Source organism: Melanaphis sacchari, unplaced genomic scaffold, assembly GCF_002803265.2.
Source record: "Melanaphis sacchari strain LSU unplaced genomic scaffold, SCAv2.0 Contig85_pilon_pilon, whole genome shotgun sequence".
Classification (NCBI taxonomy): Eukaryota; Metazoa; Arthropoda; class Insecta; order Hemiptera; family Aphididae; genus Melanaphis; species Melanaphis sacchari.
The window spans coordinates 2,063,375-2,083,282 of record NW_020271605.1 but is presented as its reverse complement, the minus strand read 5'-3'; the positions used below and the strand labels follow the sequence as shown (position 1 = coordinate 2,083,282).

At 28.5% G+C, this 19,908-nt stretch overlaps 1 protein-coding gene across 1 annotated transcript; it reads right to left on the bottom strand.

Moving 5' to 3' along the window:
- Positions 1 to 4,501: 4,501 nt before the first annotated feature.
- LOC112602272 (mediator of RNA polymerase II transcription subunit 15-like) lies at positions 4,502 to 12,532 on the bottom strand. Its single transcript, XM_025350249.1, has 3 exons — positions 12,302 to 12,532; positions 8,113 to 8,964; positions 4,502 to 6,479 (listed from the first exon to the last, which is right to left on the bottom strand). Exons 2-3 carry the CDS (start codon positions 8,962 to 8,964, stop codon positions 5,187 to 5,189), a joined length of 2,145 nt encoding a protein of 714 aa, XP_025206034.1. The 5' UTR covers positions 12,302 to 12,532; the 3' UTR covers positions 4,502 to 5,186.
- Positions 12,533 to 19,908: the final 7,376 nt, after the last annotated feature.

Below are 19,908 nucleotides of genomic sequence, written 5' to 3'. Positions count from 1 at the left end.
TGGTGTGCTTCCGTTCAGTTACGTATTGCTACTAATAAATAAATTTAACTAAAATAATGTTTACCTTCAATGCATGAATTATCACTACTTAAGAACTACAACGTTTCGTTTTATTAAATTTCCTCATCATCTGTTGATTCTAATACATACTTATGCCAACCTTAGCAAATTGACCTAATAGAAAATTTAACTATTATTACAGAAAAGTGAATTAATAGAAATAAGTAGGAAAGTAACTAAGTTAACTATAAAATAATGCTTATAGAGCAATATTAATACTAATTAAAAATTATTTAAATATAATCTGTGTAGAATCTTACCATAAATTTTGTTGCCATAAATTACTTTAATTTTTGTACAGTAATCCCATGAATAATCTGGGTCTTCAATAACTTTAATCATCCTTGTTACTCTTTTGGTGGCATTACAATGCCAACAGAACATGGACAAATTACTCTGAATCTGTTCGATCAGCCAATTTATTGGGATCACACTATAATCTTTACCGTCCAATAAACTTTACAACCACCCCATTTCATACTATTACGACCCTGCAATGCCATATTTTAAATAATAAATATATCTGAATATAAATATATTATGTTTAAAGTAACATTGATAATTTACAATCATCGTTAAACTGTTTACTTATTGTACTAGGTGGGTAAATAGCATATACTTTAGGTGCCTACATAAATGAAATTTAAATACTATTCATAATAATTAATACTACTATTCTATTTTATCCTTACCTTTTAATGAATTTCTGACGCACTACACAGTTCTTATATTATACTATAAATCACAATTACTACTCAATAGTCGCAAACAAAATAAGAGGCACACGGGTAGGTTAAATCTAAACCGTAAAACCGCAACGACAATCCATTAAAATAACACACGGAAAGTAGACAGTAAGTCCTTATTGACAGTAATATAAAAATTAAAATAATAATTTAATTTTATAACCTCAAGTCCACCAAAGTCAATACCGCTTATGTACGAATTTTTCGTGGTATAAATGGATAACAACAAACGGATGTCATAATATAATAAAAACGGCCATCTAATTATAGCTAATAATATATTGAGATAAAATGTTTTCCAAACATCTACGTACTATTTAGTTAACATAACAATATGTAATTCTTGAAACACACAATGCTAATGGAACTACTTTTTCAATCCAAATTATAATATGTTTATGGACTATTATTCTTGTAACAGTCAAATAATATTCCATTGTAATATTTTTATTAAAGCACCACGAGATTTATACATATTGTTCCTTAACCTTTTTATATCAACTACGTTTAAATATGATGATGCGTCGTTTTGAGCAATTTCTTTTAATATTAATTTTTTCGGTCTTGTGTGGAGATCTTCTAAAGATTTTCGTTTACATGCTGTGTTTATTATTTGGCGATTAATATTCGATTTATCATATTCATTATGATTGTGTTCTCCGACTGCTGAAATAAAAGCATCATTTTTATCTGTATATAATTTTGCATCACACGTTCTTGTTACACATCTCCAACGGGTAGAGTTGTCTTTTTTATTAGTCGATCCAAAATTGTACTTAAAATTATTATAAAGAACCATACGAGCACTTCTTTTACTTTCTAAAAATTCCATTTTTATAAAATTTAGTTACTATAATCACGAGAAAAATCACAATCACACTATTCGGCACAAAAGTGAACGACATACTAAAATTAAAGCTGTTATGATTGTTACATATCGATATCAAATTTGTTAAATTATATTATATATATATAAATATATTGTGTTATATCAAATATATTTGTAATCTAGATATTGTTATCGGCCTGGCCGGTCTAGTGCACCGAAGGGTTTTTGATTGTTATTAATATAGTCAGTCGAGAAAGTGTATAAAGGTGCCGACTTCTCTATCGAAATATATAGTTTAAAACACTTTAATAAATGTTATAATTACTCATAAGTCATAATTAATATGAATATTTGTATTATTTTACAACAACAAAACAAACTATTTATTTAAGTTATAACCTGATCAAATTACTTATTAGTTATTTTACATCGATGACACTATTTTAAATACTTATACACTTCTTAGATTATTGTTAATTATTATTAATAATTATATATTTTTCTATTTTTGTATTTGATTATTATATGATTTTTTTAAAATTATTAATTTTGAGACAGTGGTTTCCAAAATTTAAAACGCGAAATCGTGGGCGAAAAGAATACAATTATTTTTAGGTGAAAAGAGGAACTTTTTCTATTTTATCGTCTTTTGGTTTGATAGCCATTTCAATAATACGATTCGACTAAATTGCATAAGTAAAGTTTTTATCGAAAAATTATCGATATTGTCAATATTTCCAATTACCTATAGTTCAATGTGTCGATTTTTTCGATATTATCAATATATTCTATATTTTCGGTATTCTGTTTTATATATTTTAATTTTAAAAATATGATACACAGGAACTGTATATACTATATAAATATAAAAACAAAATTAGGAGGAGTGTAATAACATTGCGCAGTTATTATGTAAGCTATTTTGGAAGACAGGCGCGCATATGTCTAATAATTATTGTAGAGTTTACAATCATACAATTATACCCGTTTGTAAATTTTTTTTCGATAGGAGTCGTTTGGGAATTTACCTGTTTGTAAAATCTTTTTTTAACAGGAGCCGTTTGGGATTCGACAATTATTTATACAATATGAACCAATTTCACACTGTTTTATGGTAAGGTAGTATTGTCTTAAAAGTAATAGCAAAATTATAATTGACATTTCAGTGCGAACGAAATTGAATTTTATATATACTTTTACGCGTAAACTAACTCTTAAAAGATGACAAACTTCGGGCGTTGGATTTGCTATATTATCGGTATCCCGAACAAATAGCATTTTACAACTTTTGGACATACTATAAAATGTGTAGAATATGTCTATTTCCTAATGTTTAAGTTAAACTTTAAAATGAAAATTATTTTACTCATCTAATATTTTATTTTTGTTTTTAGTGAAATTATATTAAATAGTTATTATGGTTTAAAAAGTTACAAATTCAAATCATTATCTCCATTCAAACTAAAAAAAATATTTAATCTCATTTGTGTCATTAATGAGAAATTAAGTTGTGTTATGACTTATGTTACAATTCAGCCCAACCCTTGTGTATGCACATCTGGTAAAATCGTAAAAAGAAATACGTCGAAGTGTGCAGTATAATAGAGATAATCCAGTTAAAATGGTAAATGAAAACTTTCAAAATGCAAATAAGATCCACAATAATATCAAAAATTTTATAAAATATATTAGGTAAGAATTCATGTGTTTTATATATGTAGTATTTAGCAGATTTAAAAAAATATACGAAAAATTTTAAAAAGTTACTATAAGTGATATAAAATTATTGAAAAATAACAGTTCATAAATAAAGATAAATTAAAAAAGTACAAATTTCAGGACATATGGAATAAAACAGCACAAACTATGCACAAAAGTTTGCTAAAATCAAATTTTCAAATTTTTGTTATTATGACCCCTCTTTTTGCAATATATCGGTTAGTTTTTGTTTGCAAACGATGAAATATGGTGCAGATTTCTGCACAAACAATACACTAACGTTTGCCAAAATCAAATTTCCAAACGTTATTGGTGGAGGAACCATTGAAATGGATGTTAAAAAATACTTAGTAATTGAGTATAAAAAGTAATAAGATAATTCTTTCATCAAAGAACACTCATTATTTTAAAAAGTGTAAGCTTTCTTCAAAATTTTAGATTCATACATTTTTTTTTTAAATTATACATTATTTTAAATGTCTTTACCCTTATATTTATCAGTTGAATTACACAATATTAATGACAATAAATTGAGAATAACTTGGTTATAATGTATATAGTGACAACTGACAAATAATAAATATAGTGGTTGCATTTAAAAATCAATTATTTAACGCGTTAAGTTCTATTGATTATTTTTTGCGTATATTGGGTGAAGACATGCTTAATTATTCTAGTATCAATGTTGGTCAACTATGTGTTAACAATTAACACCGGGGCCCTTAAGCTATGCTAAATAAAATTATTTTCCGTATAATTGTCATGTATCGAGAGTACTTATACTACATATGTCATAATATGATATTAATTTCAGTAGTATACTAGCATAGACAATAAATAGGAAAATACATTTTATGGAACTACCAACACTCTTTTATTATTTATTCATAAATATATCATAATTATTTGTATGTAAATATGTATTATATATAACTGCTTAATTATAAGAGAACGTAACTTTTAAAAAAAAATTCTTAACGCAATATTCATCTTTTACAAACACAAGTAGCTAATTTCACAGTGACTTAGTCAATCTTTATTAAGTTCTACAAATTATTCCGAAATGTTTACATTTTTTTCTGATTAAATTTATTTGAAATGTATATTTTATTCTTACATAATTAATATTCTATATTTACACAAATATCAAGTACACTTAAATTTTTTCAATAAACATGTCATGGTGTTTTTTATGTATGTCATTACTTATTGAAATTAATATTGGAAACTGTTGTGGGCGAAGTCACTACGGTGTATATGTTCACTGTTCAGCTTGATTGATATTTATACCAATTGAACTTCAAGTGTGCACGCGAATCGTGTTCTGATCCGAACGACAAGATATTCGGCCCGTTAGCTTCGAGAAAAATTGTGGTTATGGCCAGCGGTTTATAACTTTAAAATTGAGCAATTGTTCACGCAGTTAGTCTTAAAAAAAATATAACATATTAATAATTACTTAACTAGACGCGTACAAATAAATAAATAATTAAGCGTGTCCGCGTGTACGACGAAACGCTTATCGAGTGTCGATGTCGACCGTTTCGAACATAGATTAAAACGAAAATAAATTAAGAATAATAAATAAATTTCACCGCGATACAATGTGATATTGACATCGGCGTATTAAAAAAAAAAAAAAAAAGATAATAAAAATAGTATATCATAAAAAATACAGTGCCTGTCTTATAACATATATATATATATATATATATAGTGTTGATATAATATAGCTATCAAAAACGCATGAACTGGTCGGCACACACCGAAGTCGCGTTCCGGATGTCCGGTCGGGGGAAAACTGTCGCGTAGCTATCCATTATAATATAGGACTAGTTGGCGGCGAATGCGTTTATATTGGCCGCGTTGTACGGGAACTGACCCGGAGCGTGTCCGTTAAAATCCGGCTGTGACGGCGGCGGCGCCGACGATTCGGAGACGGCCACCGATTCGCTGCCTTCCATCAGCTCTTCCGCCCCGGCGTCCTCGTCCACGTACTCCTGATTGGTGCGCCTCGACGACGCGTACGTGGCCTCGTAAAGCGGCACCGACTGTTGGATCTGCACCGAAGTGTGCATCTGCACCGACTGATCGGACGGCGAATTTTCCGAGGGCTTCGGCTCGTCGGCCGCCGGCGCGTCGCTGTTGGCCGCCGACTGGGCGATCTGCGCCAGCACGCTGGCCGTCTGTTCGTTGGGAACGGCCGAGTAATACTGGTCCCTGATGTCCTGCAACTTCTTCTGATCGCCGCGCCCGCCGTCGTCGCCGGCCACCAGAGGCTGTTCGGCCGATCCCTTGTCCCCGTTGTTCCTGGGCTCGTAGTCGTTCTGTTCCTGTTGGTACTGCACGTCGTTGTCCGGCTGTTGCTGCTGTTGCTGCTGCTGCTGCTGTTGCTCCACCTGTTGCTGTTGTTTTAGCTGCTCGCGTTGCTGTTGCTCCTGTCGTTCCTGCTGTTGTTCCTGTTGCTGCTGTATCAGCTCCTGTTGCTGTTGTTGTTTTTGCGCTGATATTTCGGCGGCGGTCGTCTGCGGCGCGCCGTTGTACTGTTCCGCCGGTTGCTGCTGGTACTGCTGCTGCAAGTGTTCGGGTTGAACGTGGTATTGGACGGTTTGCGGTTGATATTGGACGGTTTGCGGTTGATATTGGACAGCTTGTGGCTGGTACTGGACAGTTTGCGGCTGCAAGTACTGGAGTTCGGCGGCGGCCGGTTGCGCGTACTGCAACTGGACGCCCGTGGCCGCGGGCTGTTGTGCGTACTGCAACTGCACCGGTTGCGCCTGGTACTGGAGCTGGTGACCGACTTGCAGGTCCAAAGGCTGTGGTTGCGGTACGGCGTACATGACGGGTTGCTGTACCATGTACGTGGTCTGCGGTACCACGGCCGGGGCGGCGGCGGCGGCGCCGGATGGGTTACCGTTCAACAGCGAGTACAACTCTTGGGGGGTCAACGTGCCCGTCGATCCGACCTGCTCGGCCGATACCTGTTGCTGATGTTGGTTATCCAAGTGCTGTTGCAGGGCGATGTCCAGCGGCACGGCCGGTGCGGAGTTGGAGTCCGTGTTGGACGGTTCTTTGTAAGACGGTTGGCCGTTAAATTGTTTGTAAACGTTCGGGTCTTCGGTTACCTGAAACACGGTATGATGTGAGAATTACTTCCGACGTAGGTAATGTAATAATATGACTATAGTAAAATATAAATGTCCTATTCACTACAAATCACTGAGATTAAAAATTGTCATCACGTTCGTCGTGTTCCTTTTGGCAACAATAAGTGTTTACTAAAACAATAATTGTGATACAATGATTCAATTGTTCGGATTAGAATAGCAAATAGTTGTATCCAATTAATATTGTTATCGGTATTCAATATCAATAACTCTCGCATTAATTGATTTAATGTTAATAAATTAATGGTATTTAATATTTATTAAATTATTTAGGTACATTCGTTATTAAACTAAATTTATCTATGTCATTTTACAGTAAAACAAAACACAAAAATCAAACGATTTTTGCAAATCTGGATTTCAAGATAACATTTTTAACTTTTAAATTAAATTAGCTTATATTACACTCTACTATTTAGTAAAACTAATCTCATAAACTATAAATTTAACTGAACACAAATGCTACAAATCTAATAAACATTTTCAATTTTCTTGTAGTTTTTACTTTTATAAAATTTCAAAAAATTGTGTTCTAAGGTATCTAAAACACCAGTAACATGTTTTCATTTTTCAATCAATTTTAAGAATTAGAATTGAAAATTGAAAAATTGTATTATTTATTATTCTGAAATAAAAAATAAATTAACAAGTTTTATTGAACTTTGTTATATTATAACATCGACTTCTCGATATCAATTATAGTAACTACCTATCTAATTTTATTTATTTTTATTCTATTCAAATGGAAAACGAATTGTATCTATAAAAAAGAATAGAAATAAACCCTCAGTGAAATAGTTAAGTTACGTATGGAATCATAAGAAATCATTAATCTTTTTTTAACGGTTATTATAAAAAAATTTTTTGTACATTTTCTAATAATATGTTTCCTGTATATCTCGCGTGCACTTGTAAATGAATTTACCGACTGTCAAGGAATGGAATAACATGTAAGTGGTTAGATACTACGCTATGTAAGAACCTATTGATTGTTATACGTATTTACAATCGTTATTACCTTTCTCTGATTTAATGCCACATTATTATTATGAAAATGACATTAAATATTTAATTTTATCATTGTATATGACATATAAATTTAAATTTTGATTTTTCGTTTTTATTTCTTCATAATTTCTATTCTTGTTTTTTTTAAGAGAAAGTAATACTAATATTTTCACGAATGTATATTTTAAAGAAAATTGTTTGATAATGTTTAAATAATTATTAACTACCTATCAGTATCTATATTATTATATTATTGTCAATATATATTTAATGAGTAAACTGATGCATTCTAAGCTAATAGAAAACATATTATTATGGTGACTTATCCAGTAACCATGTATTAAAACATTATTACTCTAGATACTTAATACATACGTTAAAATAAGTTGCAGTAAAATATAATTTAATTTTTGTGACCTTCTTGAAGTACTATTCAAGACTATGCATGTCAAGATAGTTTAGTAATATAGTTAATAAGTACTACAAATAATTTATTATACTTATAAAGTGAATGTAACCATTAACTTTACTAATAAATTATTGATTCCATAAAAAATATGACACTGTTATTAAATATTTATACCTGGTACGAAAGTTTTTCGTCGGTTATTGAATTGTCTAAAGGTTGAACGTATGATTGTTGGTGTTGCGCCCTATACAATTGTTCTTCGAAGTTGGCTGGTTTGTCTGCTGGGTTGAGGTTCGGCGCCGGTATGGTCTTAATAGGACCCCTTTCATCATCGCTGTTGATTATGTAAGGTCCTCTGGGTTTTTCCAAAAACGGAACCGTAGTCACCGGAGCTATGTGAGTGGCGGCAGCGGAGAAACGTGTTGGTAATTCCGGTGATTCGGAAACTTTAGGTCCCGTCCAGACGTTGGTTATCTTAGGGGTGGGCCGCGATGATACTAATTGTACTCGCTGTTCAGGATTATTATTAACTTGACCTTGTTGAGAAGGATGATGAGGAGCGCTGTTTTGCAACAAGTGTGGTTTCGACTGGAACTGTGGTCCTAGTGGTCTATTGTTGACCTGTGGGTGATGTGGTTGTTGTTGATGTTTCTGTTGTTGTTGCTGTTGTGAATGATAATGCAGTTGATGTTGTTGTGGTTGATGTTGTTGTTGGTTTTGTTGTTGATACTGTTGTTGATGTTTTCCAGGAGATGGCTGATTAGGATATTTAGCAAAAGGCGGTGGCTGTTGGGGTGCAGGCCCGCGTAAGCCTGGTGGCAGTGAATGAGGATTAAATTTCGAATAAAATTCGTTTTTTCCCGGTTGACCATTAAGATGAGGAGGATATTTGGCGGGGAAGGGTGCTCCATTTGGAGACCTGTACTTGTGCGGAATCGGCAACGGTTGCGGTGGACCATAGATCGGTACACCTAGTACCAGCTCCATGGTAGTCACAAGCGTTAAAATAACTAGTGCTACTTTCATCTGAAAAATGTAAACAAATTGTAATTTATTTTCCTGTGAAGCAGACTTAAGTTTTAGAACATATTTCAAGTACTTAGTCTTATATATAATAAATGCATAGATCTAAACATTATACAAATATAGGTATATTATCTTTAATCCTATTACAAACTGGAATTTTAATTTGGAATTTACAAATATGAGATATTTATTCTTTTATTATAGGGTTGTCATATAACCAAAGTTTTTAAATTTCAAAAGTTCAAATTTTGTAATCGAGCTATTTATTTAAATTTTTATCAGTAAGTAACCGTCTATTCTTCGAGGATTACTGCAGCGATTTATCAAGAAAGTAGCAATTAAATATTTTATTACCTTTGATTTCGTTTTGGATTTATCGGCTATGAGGATGGTGTTCTGACTTCTAAGTGAAAGTCTCGATCTCGAATTGCAACATACGATTATTTATTATGATTAACGTTTAGAGAACTCGATCGAAAAGGTATTGGTGTACTGGTGGTTTGACCGGACTACGGTGACGATGTTTTACAGTGAAATTGTGGATATTATAGGTATACGTGAAGTATAGTGTGGATCTGTATTTCGGGTGCGACCGGAAAGAAAGTGGTTTATAATATAATTACTGCACAAGACATCGTTCAGTTAGAGATGTATATTATTATTATCCGGTTTATCTGTATAACACACGCATACGCAAGAAAGTCTATAGACTGCTTTCGCTAGCTAATCGGAACCATTGGTACACATAGAAAAACACGCGCGCGCACGAATGTGTGTGTGTGTGTGTGTGTGTGTACGTATTGAATCCGTTAACGTGCAACTATGATGATCTTGATGAATCGTTTTGGTAAGCGATGAAAATAAACGAAGAAAATTTGTTTAATAATTAAATTATTTATTATTTATTAATATAAAGCGACACAATGAAGTATACGTTTGCTGCTACGTAGAACTTTTTTCCAAAAACATTTTTAAAAATGTCCAACTATATATGTGTTATTATTTATTAGCAATATTATACATTAAATTGAAATAGCGACTCCGATTAAAGGTTAATATCTCACTAAACCTACTATATTATATTATGTTTGTTAGGTATCTAAAATTTAAAGTTTGATAATAATAAATATTTATATAAGCTTATCGAGTATCATGCACATTAAATACAATGCTTAAAACGTATTAAATTTTGTACTGCAATAATAAAACTAAAAATAAATGAAATTAGTTTATTTGCTCAATAACAAAATTTATTATTCAAGTATTTTATTAAAATTATAAAAATTTAAATAACGTGGTTGAACACTTCAAATGTAACATATAAAATATAAATAAATATTTGTCCATCGAAAATCGCAGATGAAAAATCACGTCGGACTTATATCGTTATCTAATTATTATATATGTATAAGTTGTATTCAATATTAAATTAACATTTAGTAAAGGTATTAGTCGTGTGCGTGTTTTGTGTCCGTGAAAAAATGTAAATAATTTGTTATTAGTTTTAAATGAGCGTATGTATATGTAAAATACTTAGACTTATATAAATGATGATGTGCATCAATAAAAAGTATAACCCCAAATGAAAACTATTAAACAATAATAATGGACAAGGCAGTTATGTGTTTTCTTGTATTGTGTTTGATGTTTAAGTATTATACATTTATAATATAATAAAATGATTGATGGTCACTAGTGACTGGTAGGTTGCTATTTAAATATATAATATTTATTACTCATACTCATCATAATTCATAACTCATCATAACCATACACATATTTGCATTATATCTATTTACGTGGGAGTCTGACTACTTGTAAATTTTTATCGTAATAAAATAATAGGTACATGTGTTACATCGCGTACATTGTTGACAGCATATATTTACGCTAATATATCATACTGATATAAGATATAATGTACCTACAGGCTATACCATGAATATAACTTAATTATTTAATAAACCGCAGTAAGTTACCTACTGTCTATTTTTAAACATAGTTCAATAAGTCAAACTAATGCTTCAAAAATACAATGTTATCTACTCATGATATTATAATAAATTTATTAATTATATAAAACAAAAATTATGTAAGGTATACTTTTTAATTAAATTTACCAATACATTCACGGTTAAATAGATCATACACACAATGATATGACAAATTTATTAAACGTCGAATCGGTCAATTTCAACTTATGTATTCGGAACGAACGAAAATAATCATCATTAGTATTCAGTTGTTGTAACTCATAATAAGCTATTCTTCTATCGGGACAATTCACTAAAAATATTTTCTGTGTGCATTTAAAAAAATTGAATTAGAAAGTGCGAAGAACCGTAAAATTTTGTATACATATTAACCCGGTCAGTAAAACAAACCAGGATATATTATTGTTATTACGATGTGCACCAAGCTAGTAAGTATACGATAATGAAATGTGTTTACTAGGTCCATATTAAATAATCATAATTAATTGTATATACGACAAACACCCAGCTAAATAGTATTTGGAAATTGTTAAATTAAACGAATTCTTAACAATCGGTCTAATATTATACCTATGCAAGAACTATTTAATAAACCTAACAAATGTTAATTTTATATCTAACCTAAATTGTGTAATATATTATTATCATAGTATTTTTTTAAAAGTATAATTTTAGTTCATAGCACCTTTTTTGTAAGAAGATTACACAAAATTGTTCCATTAATTTGTCACTCATACAAAAATATTTACCGAATTACACTATAAAAGTATGAATACACAGTTTTTTTTTTTTTGAGTATACTACATGTGTGATGATTTACATAGGTAAAAATTGTTATTTATCATAAATTAAAGGCCAAAAACTGTGAAGTCTCCCTGTAAAAAAACGCCATGAACGTAAAAATATATACTTACTACTCTAACAGTTTATTATAATTATCTGAAATAGTTAATTTATTATTGTTTATCTGATAGTTGAACCGTATTTCATACTAAACACTCAAATGGTAAATTAATGTACAGGGACTAATTATTTAAAAAAAAAAGAACAAACACTATAGTTTTATTGAAAACTACTACATGGAAAGTTCAAAAAACAACATCTATATTCTAATAATGCATTGTTCTATTACCTACCTAGATCTGTAAATACTAATTTAAAATTGTTGAACTTTTTAAATTTTAAAAAAACACAACTGTTAAACCAAAATCCAATCCAAGTATAATATAGTACACATATATGTCTATCATATTCCGATTGTTATGCATTTCTTCTACGATTTCCGTAATTATTTTCAACTATACCATATATAACGATAATGTAATAATACTTAATGTACTTACTTTGAATTTGAATTGATTATATTACGTAAATTCCAATAAATTATAGTTTAGTATCGTTCAGCATTCGGCCATGACCGACGACTAATAACGCGTGTGAAGGTGTGTTGAACTTAAACTTCGCGCGATAGAAAAGCACTGGCTAGGTGTAGATAAACAAACTGGCTATTACTATACTACTGAACGGTGAAGAAGATGGCATGCCCGGCACACACGACCAAGGTCACGACGGATATGTACGAATGATATTTGGGTCACTGGCCAACCAATATTTATAAGTTCCTGGATACCACTCACTTTACCCCACCAATATTTTGAACATCAATTTCTCTCTCTCTCTCTCTCGATTTTTTCTCTTTCTCGCTTTCTTTCTCTCTCACTCTCTCTCACTCACCTCCTCTCTTTCTCTATCCCTCTCTCTCTATATATATATATATCCATCTCTCTTTTTTCTCTCTCTCTTCCCATACCTCTTCTCATTTCCAAACCTAGCCAGAAAATACGAAATCATCGATATTCATATTATTGTGTAGGTATCTAAAATATCTGCCGGCGAGTACCTACGGCTTTCGTACACTATCCGCAGCTTTCCCGCCAAGGACACAAGATATAATTATCGCAATTTTTACAACGGATCACATTTTCAGGTTCACCGTAATCTCGTTGACATATTGTCTCGGAGAAATTGTTTTCACCGTGAAAGTGAATTGGATTCCGATCTCCTAACTCTAGTATTCCAATAATGTGACCTTATACGATTTGCCGTTGCTGCTAAATTAATGACCAAATAGTCATTTTATTATTTTAACTGTATCCTCTAGGTGACGATGACTTTAGATGATGGTATTCATATACAAACCTTATCGTAATATCCTTTCAAAACGATGTAAAGTTCATAAAACTAGTCGAAAACGAGTACAAGTGTCATAAGTGTATTTGGCATTTTGTGAAAGCCAAGTTACTAGGCACTATAGTAGAAAATTATTCTGATTTTACCTACATAAAATGGTCAAACACATCGTTATCGGTATGCTTCTAAACATTGTTTATCACTATTCAAGGCATAATTTTTTTCAGTATCTTTTAAAACAAATATTTATAGCTCCAGTACATTAATTAACTAATTAATGATAAAATATTGATTATTGTTTACCTAAACTTAAGGTTCTAGCATTATTAGTTATTTAATAGTAAATTTGTATACACTCTGTGTATAATCATGTTAACCTTCTGGATTTCATTTATATTCGTAAATAGTATAAGTACGATTTAAATACTGATTAATACTGATTTTATAATTTTTTTTAGTTAATATTAAATTGATCACTTATTTTTCTATTATTTACCCCTTTGGTCGTAATTAATAGTAAAATTAAATATTATATGTGATTACTTTTATTTATAAATGGTAAGATTTATAATACTTGTAAAATAAAATCTTAGATATATTTGTGACTTCACAATAATAGGAGTAGTATAACAAAAATAATTGTTCCTTTCAAAATACTTTTTAAAACATATAAACAAGTTTTTGATGAAATTTTTCCGATCATTTAGAACACTAGGTATATATAAAAATTAAAAAAGATAAATATGTGATCATGTGGGTACCGCACTTAACTTTATAATTGTGTCTAGTGAGTCTCAATAATGGATGTTTTTAATATTTTTAATTCAATAATTTATATACATATATATTATTGTAATTTGTAAATGAAAAACGATTCTAAGAGACTGTTGTCAACTTATTTCATTAAGTATATTATATTACATAGTATATAATATTATGTTTTTTTAATATGATTATTAAAGTCATTTATTTTACTTTTAGTATTTAAGTTATTATGTTATAACTTCCGCTGAAATTGTTGCGTTTGTTACATTATTAATACTTATTTATTATAAAAATATATATTCATACTATATTAAATTCATAAAAAATAAAAATGTAATTATCTATAAATAACTTAAAAGTTATAATATGTGTAAGAAACAGTAATATAAATATTTATTGAAAGTTTCAAGAATCTTAAGTTATTCACTTTTAAGTTTAAATAAAAATCAATTTTCCCAAAACTGAGTACGTACAAATTCCTGTTTTCTCATTTTTTATTTTCATTTTTCGTTTGTTTTTTCCAATTACTTTGAAAAATACTAAGAATTTTTAAGTTTGACCTTTTTTAAGTACAAACTACGTAGATAACATTTTCTTTCAAAAATCACTCTCATAATTTGAATATCGAAGTATTTTATCGACTATTTATCTTTATACACTCATAAAAAAAATATATTACTATAAATAAAATAAAATCTCTCCACTTGTAATCTAAAATAATGTTTTTTTTTTTTCAAAATATATTAGTAGATAATATATACTGACTGAATAATAACAACAATAATTTTAAGTCCTATATATACTATTCTTATCTAATGGGTATACGCAATATGTACAACAAACACGAATATGTTTTATAATACGATTTTTAATATAATATACAACTTTAATAAATGGGTAATAACCAAAAAACTTAATTATGATAAAAGCAAAAATGTATAAGCTTACCAAATATTATAGTAAAAAAAAAAATTTAATTTGTCTTATTAAATTTAATGGTGTGAAAATTTACAGTCAGACCTCGCTTGCCAATATTTTTACTATTAAATGCATGCTCTAAATACTTGAAAATTGTTTTATATTGAAAAGAAATAATATAGGTATGTTAGAACAGTTCAAAACATAAAAAAAAAATTTATTTGTATATGTAAAAACTTATGATTTTAATAAAAACAGTTAATCTGATATAAATTTAAGTCTTGGGAGTAAAATATAATGAGTTGTTTCTTTATTATATTATATTTAAAATTGAATGGGATTTTTTTCTTAATACATTTTATTTTAGTTATTTAACTTAATTTTCCTTTACATTTTCTTACAATATTGTATTTTATAAATATATATGCGTGTAAATAAACTCATTATAATAACAATTTTATTTTAATCAACTTATCGACTTAATAAATCTCTGCTCTGCATTCATAGATAATAGATATTTACGTATCTTACATTTATATCTGTCAACAGCTACTCATTTATTAATTATTAGCATTCACATTACTTAAATCATTTATCATAAGTTATAAATAATAACAGATATTTTATCCACTTCAGTTTGTAATAGAACCCTTACATAATATTTATATTTACAGATTTTGAGTTAACTTATTTAGATTTTTATATTTTGAATTGTATTTATTAAAATTAGCAAAAAATATAACTTTACTTTTACTTCAAATAAAAAATTATTTTTTATAAGTACTTAACCTCAATATCTAACATAATGGTATACTATTTTTTTAAGTGGTCAAATAAATTTAGGAATTTAAAGGTATATAAGTATATATAAGTATAAGTATTCATTTACAGCCAATACTAAAATAGTTACGAAATAAATGAATAAAAACTGCTAAATTTAATTTGTAAAACAAAAAAACAACAAATTCAACTCATAAAAATATCACTATTTAAATATTATGTATAGTCATACTAGGATTTAAGGTTTATTTAAGCAAATAATTTTTTGATGTTCTATAAATACTAAATAAATTACTTATATTGATTTTTCTTAATATACTTACTGTTCAAATATTTGGTATTTTAATTATTAATTAAATTCATAGTTGATTTAAGTTTAATTATAAAAGTATTAAAAAAATAGAAATCTTTATAAACTTGATTAAATAGATAGGTTATTAAATTGTAGGTATATTATGTTTATGTTTTATATTTTTATGAAACTGCGATCACTTTCTTTCGTTGTTCCAATTTAAGTAGGTATCGACTATATCTAATCAATATGCAAAAACAAGAATATTCATTTTGTAGGGCGTGGGTATTTTTCTCAGATACTAAGTTTGTAAATACTAATAATTAGCTATAATAAATTATAATTAAAGTACCTAAATTACGTTAAGTGGTATTTTCATATTTAATAAGTGTCTTATCCGTGGGGATATTAATTATCTACATATTTTAAAACCTTGATAAATGATATTAGTAGTTAATTTTAATTTATTACTAGCTACATTTGATTTAATTCTCTTTGTATTGAAATTTACTTTAAAAATGTGACACTGAAAATTATTATGAAATCAAACTAAAGATTTTATACTTTATTTATTTAGTGTAATGGTTAGTAAACGCCGATCGGATAAAAGAAAAAAGTTCTTTAAGAACCTGGTTTATGTTTGGACCTACAATAACGCGGTTTTGCCTAAAAATAAAATTGTATTTATATAAGGATCAGTGTACCAATTTCGCTCCTTATGTTTTTAAGCCAGTAAATCAATTACGCTTACTTTTTAGTGAAGGTAAGCTTCAGCCATGAAAACTATGTTTTTGTTTAATACAATTCCATCAACGTTGAATTATATACATAATACATAAACTATAATTACAAAAATAATTGAAAATTAAGAATTTAAATTATATAGATAAATTAATTATTATTAAGTAAATTATTGTTTGAATATTTTTTAATCGCGAAAAAATTAAAAATATCCTTATATTTAAATTATTAATGTTATCTAATGTGTAGCCAATATTTTATAACAATATATTATATTACGTAATTAAAGATTTATAACCAACTTACAAGACATACCTAGACGGTTAAACAAATATGATTTTAGGTGATATCTATAGAAGAAATCAGATTTTTATTATTGCTATGAATATAATTATTGGCCTAATCAGTTCCTTATGCTGTTTGGCATAATATAGTGTAACATAATGATAATAATGATGATATTCTATTAGATACTTTCATATGTATAAATGTACTTAATTTATTTTTATTATATTTAAGTAAAGTAACTAAAATTATTTTGAATACCTATAAAAGATATTATTTTTACATATTTTAAATTTGAATTATCATTGACTGTTTTTCGTTGCAAAAAAGCTCGAAAAAAAATATTATTGTTTTAAATAAATTTATAAGTACCCAATTAAACAATGATATTATTATTATTTTATTAGCTTCTAGCATTAAACTCTTTCTAACATCACTGTTTATAATTTCTGTGTTTAAGAAGGCATCAAGTTCCTTCAATATATGCTTAAAGCCATCATATTTCATACTACGCCACTGCGGCATGATATAAATAAAATCCTAGTTTGATTCAAGTCCGAGAAATACATCAAGTGCCTACGAGTATTAATATTAATTTAAATTTACATTATTTTATCTTATTACCTTACGTAATATTAATTCTATCAATTATGTCACACACTTACGAAGGATCTGACCATCAAAAAGATACTTATTGACTATTATTAACATCATAACTAAAACATAAATTAACTTAAGAAAAAATAACCAAATTAACAAACATTGAATTCATCCCATTACTCTTCGCACTACGGGGTGCACATTGATTTGTGCTTCATTTGACAGTTCGCAAATTATTCAATAGTGAAATGAAGACGTCATAATCAGGGGGTTTTCTTAGGGGAGAGGGTATTATCATCATAATCCTGATGTAGAGATAGTAAGATTCACTTTAACACTTCGAAGACAAAGATTATTTCTATAAATTTTTTTAAGCGTGTTAATAAAAATATTGACCCCCTTCCAAAAATTTATTTTAGACACGAACCTGATCATAATATTTTATTAGAAATTATCTTCAGAAGAAATTTCTTAAATTTTTGTCTATTAATAGTATATAATGTCTCAAGAGGAGGGGAGAAGAGTGAACTAGGTAGGTACTTTTTATAGCTGCAGTAAAATACATTTGAGACGGACAAGGGCTAAAATTTCTCCAAAACTAAAATCATTTTCGTCTATAAGCTACAAATTCTAATGTTTGTCACGCCTATGCCGATGTTATAGAATTGTTTATGCTGTTCTCGACATCTAGTTTCATCAAACTATTTCATACAAAACAGCACCAAAGTAATATCCACCTATCAGCTAGTATTTAATTTTAATTTATTATGTATTGGATAAAACATCATGTCGATATGCATCCATGTACCTCTGATTATACATCTGATTTTGGTAAAAATCTTTCTGACAGCTGCCTATATAGTAGAATTTTCACTTGATCACTTGATCATCGAAAAAAAAAAAATTATTAAGCGACATTAGTTCATTTCTAAATGTTTCAACCGACATATAAACAATTTAACTTTCCGTGCACGAGTGACAAAAAAAATATTATTCATATCATTATTTCACTGAAATTCTATAAATATATAATATAATCTTATTTGAATAAATAAATAAAAAAAAAGAAACAAAAAAAAAATTTTACAACTCAGGTAAAGCCGCTAAGTGGGTAACACCCGCGGCATATTTGTAATATGTTTATTAGTACAAATAATATTACATTATATTAAATTTTAATTGTTCTAAAATCATTTTTTTTTTTTTAATATTTAATTAACTATTTAATATGTTTTATTTATATTATTTATAATTTTTTTTCGTGGAAGATAGACAACAGCAATTATAAATTAAATTCTAAAAGCTTTCACCAAAAAAAAATATATATATAAATACCTTACATACATAAAAAAAAAATTGTTAATTCTCCTTCATGAAAGAAGCTTTCACTGATAAAATGTATCGTGAGTATCTATTTCATTGGGTACTTCAGAATTTATTTACACATTGCACCACATGTCGCATTTAAGTTTATACGCATATGCCATCGCGTCACTTAATTCTAATGAAAAGTACTAAGTAATAGATATTTACCTTATTTGCGATCATAATAGTGTAGTACATAAAATGTATCTTAATTTCATCCACGTACGCTCATATACAACGATAATTCATCGTAGTCCGCACAAGATATTTTGGATATGTTCAACTTGCATTACAGAATTGATATCAAAATTATTCAATGGCAGCTGTTTGAAAAACTAGTTTTGTAATAATTTGTATGTTTATGTGTGTTTTTGATATGAAAAAAACTTGTTTTTTATTTAAGTGTAGTATAATTTTTTTTTCTTTTACTTAAATTAAATTAGATATATTATACCTGTACCTATGTATTACCTACCTATGTCTTATGTAAGCACTTAAAAAAACAAAAATTCTTGTTATATTTCTCATACGATAGTTTTTGTGGGTTACAATTGGAGTTAATAATTAAGCTGTTGCAACTTGCATGCTATTTTAGACTTAAATTCATAAATTATATTATACTAATATACATACCTAAATGCTGTAAATAGCTAGTTTTAGTATAGCTTCAAAGTTCGAGATAACCGAGTAGTTGATTACTTGAAAAATTATCCGTAAATTTTTAAAATTATTCCACTTTTTGAATATTACATAAATAATTCATTCCGACTTCAATAGGCATTGACTTCAGACTTGTCTTATTGAAATTACATAATAGAATCTATTTAAAGTACAAATTTGACATACTTTAATTTATACTTTGATTTTTTTACTTATACAAGATTATCATAAGTATTGTTTAATTTATTATAGTTCAAAGTAAATATCAAAAATGTAAAATAAAATATATCTATAAGCCAACAATCAATAAATTACTTTTTTGTTTAAAATCATACTATTTTAATGATTATTATA

Excerpts from the sequence above, each read along its gene's own strand:
- LOC112602272 (XM_025350249.1), bottom strand. The coding sequence starts at position 8,964 with ATGAAAGTAGCACTAGTTATTTTAACGCTTGTGACTACCATGGAGCTG. Across the intron at positions 6,480-8,112 it reads ACGAAAAACTTTCGTACCAG|GTAACCGAAGACCCGAACGT; the intron begins GTATAAATATTT and ends ACCGTGTTTCAG.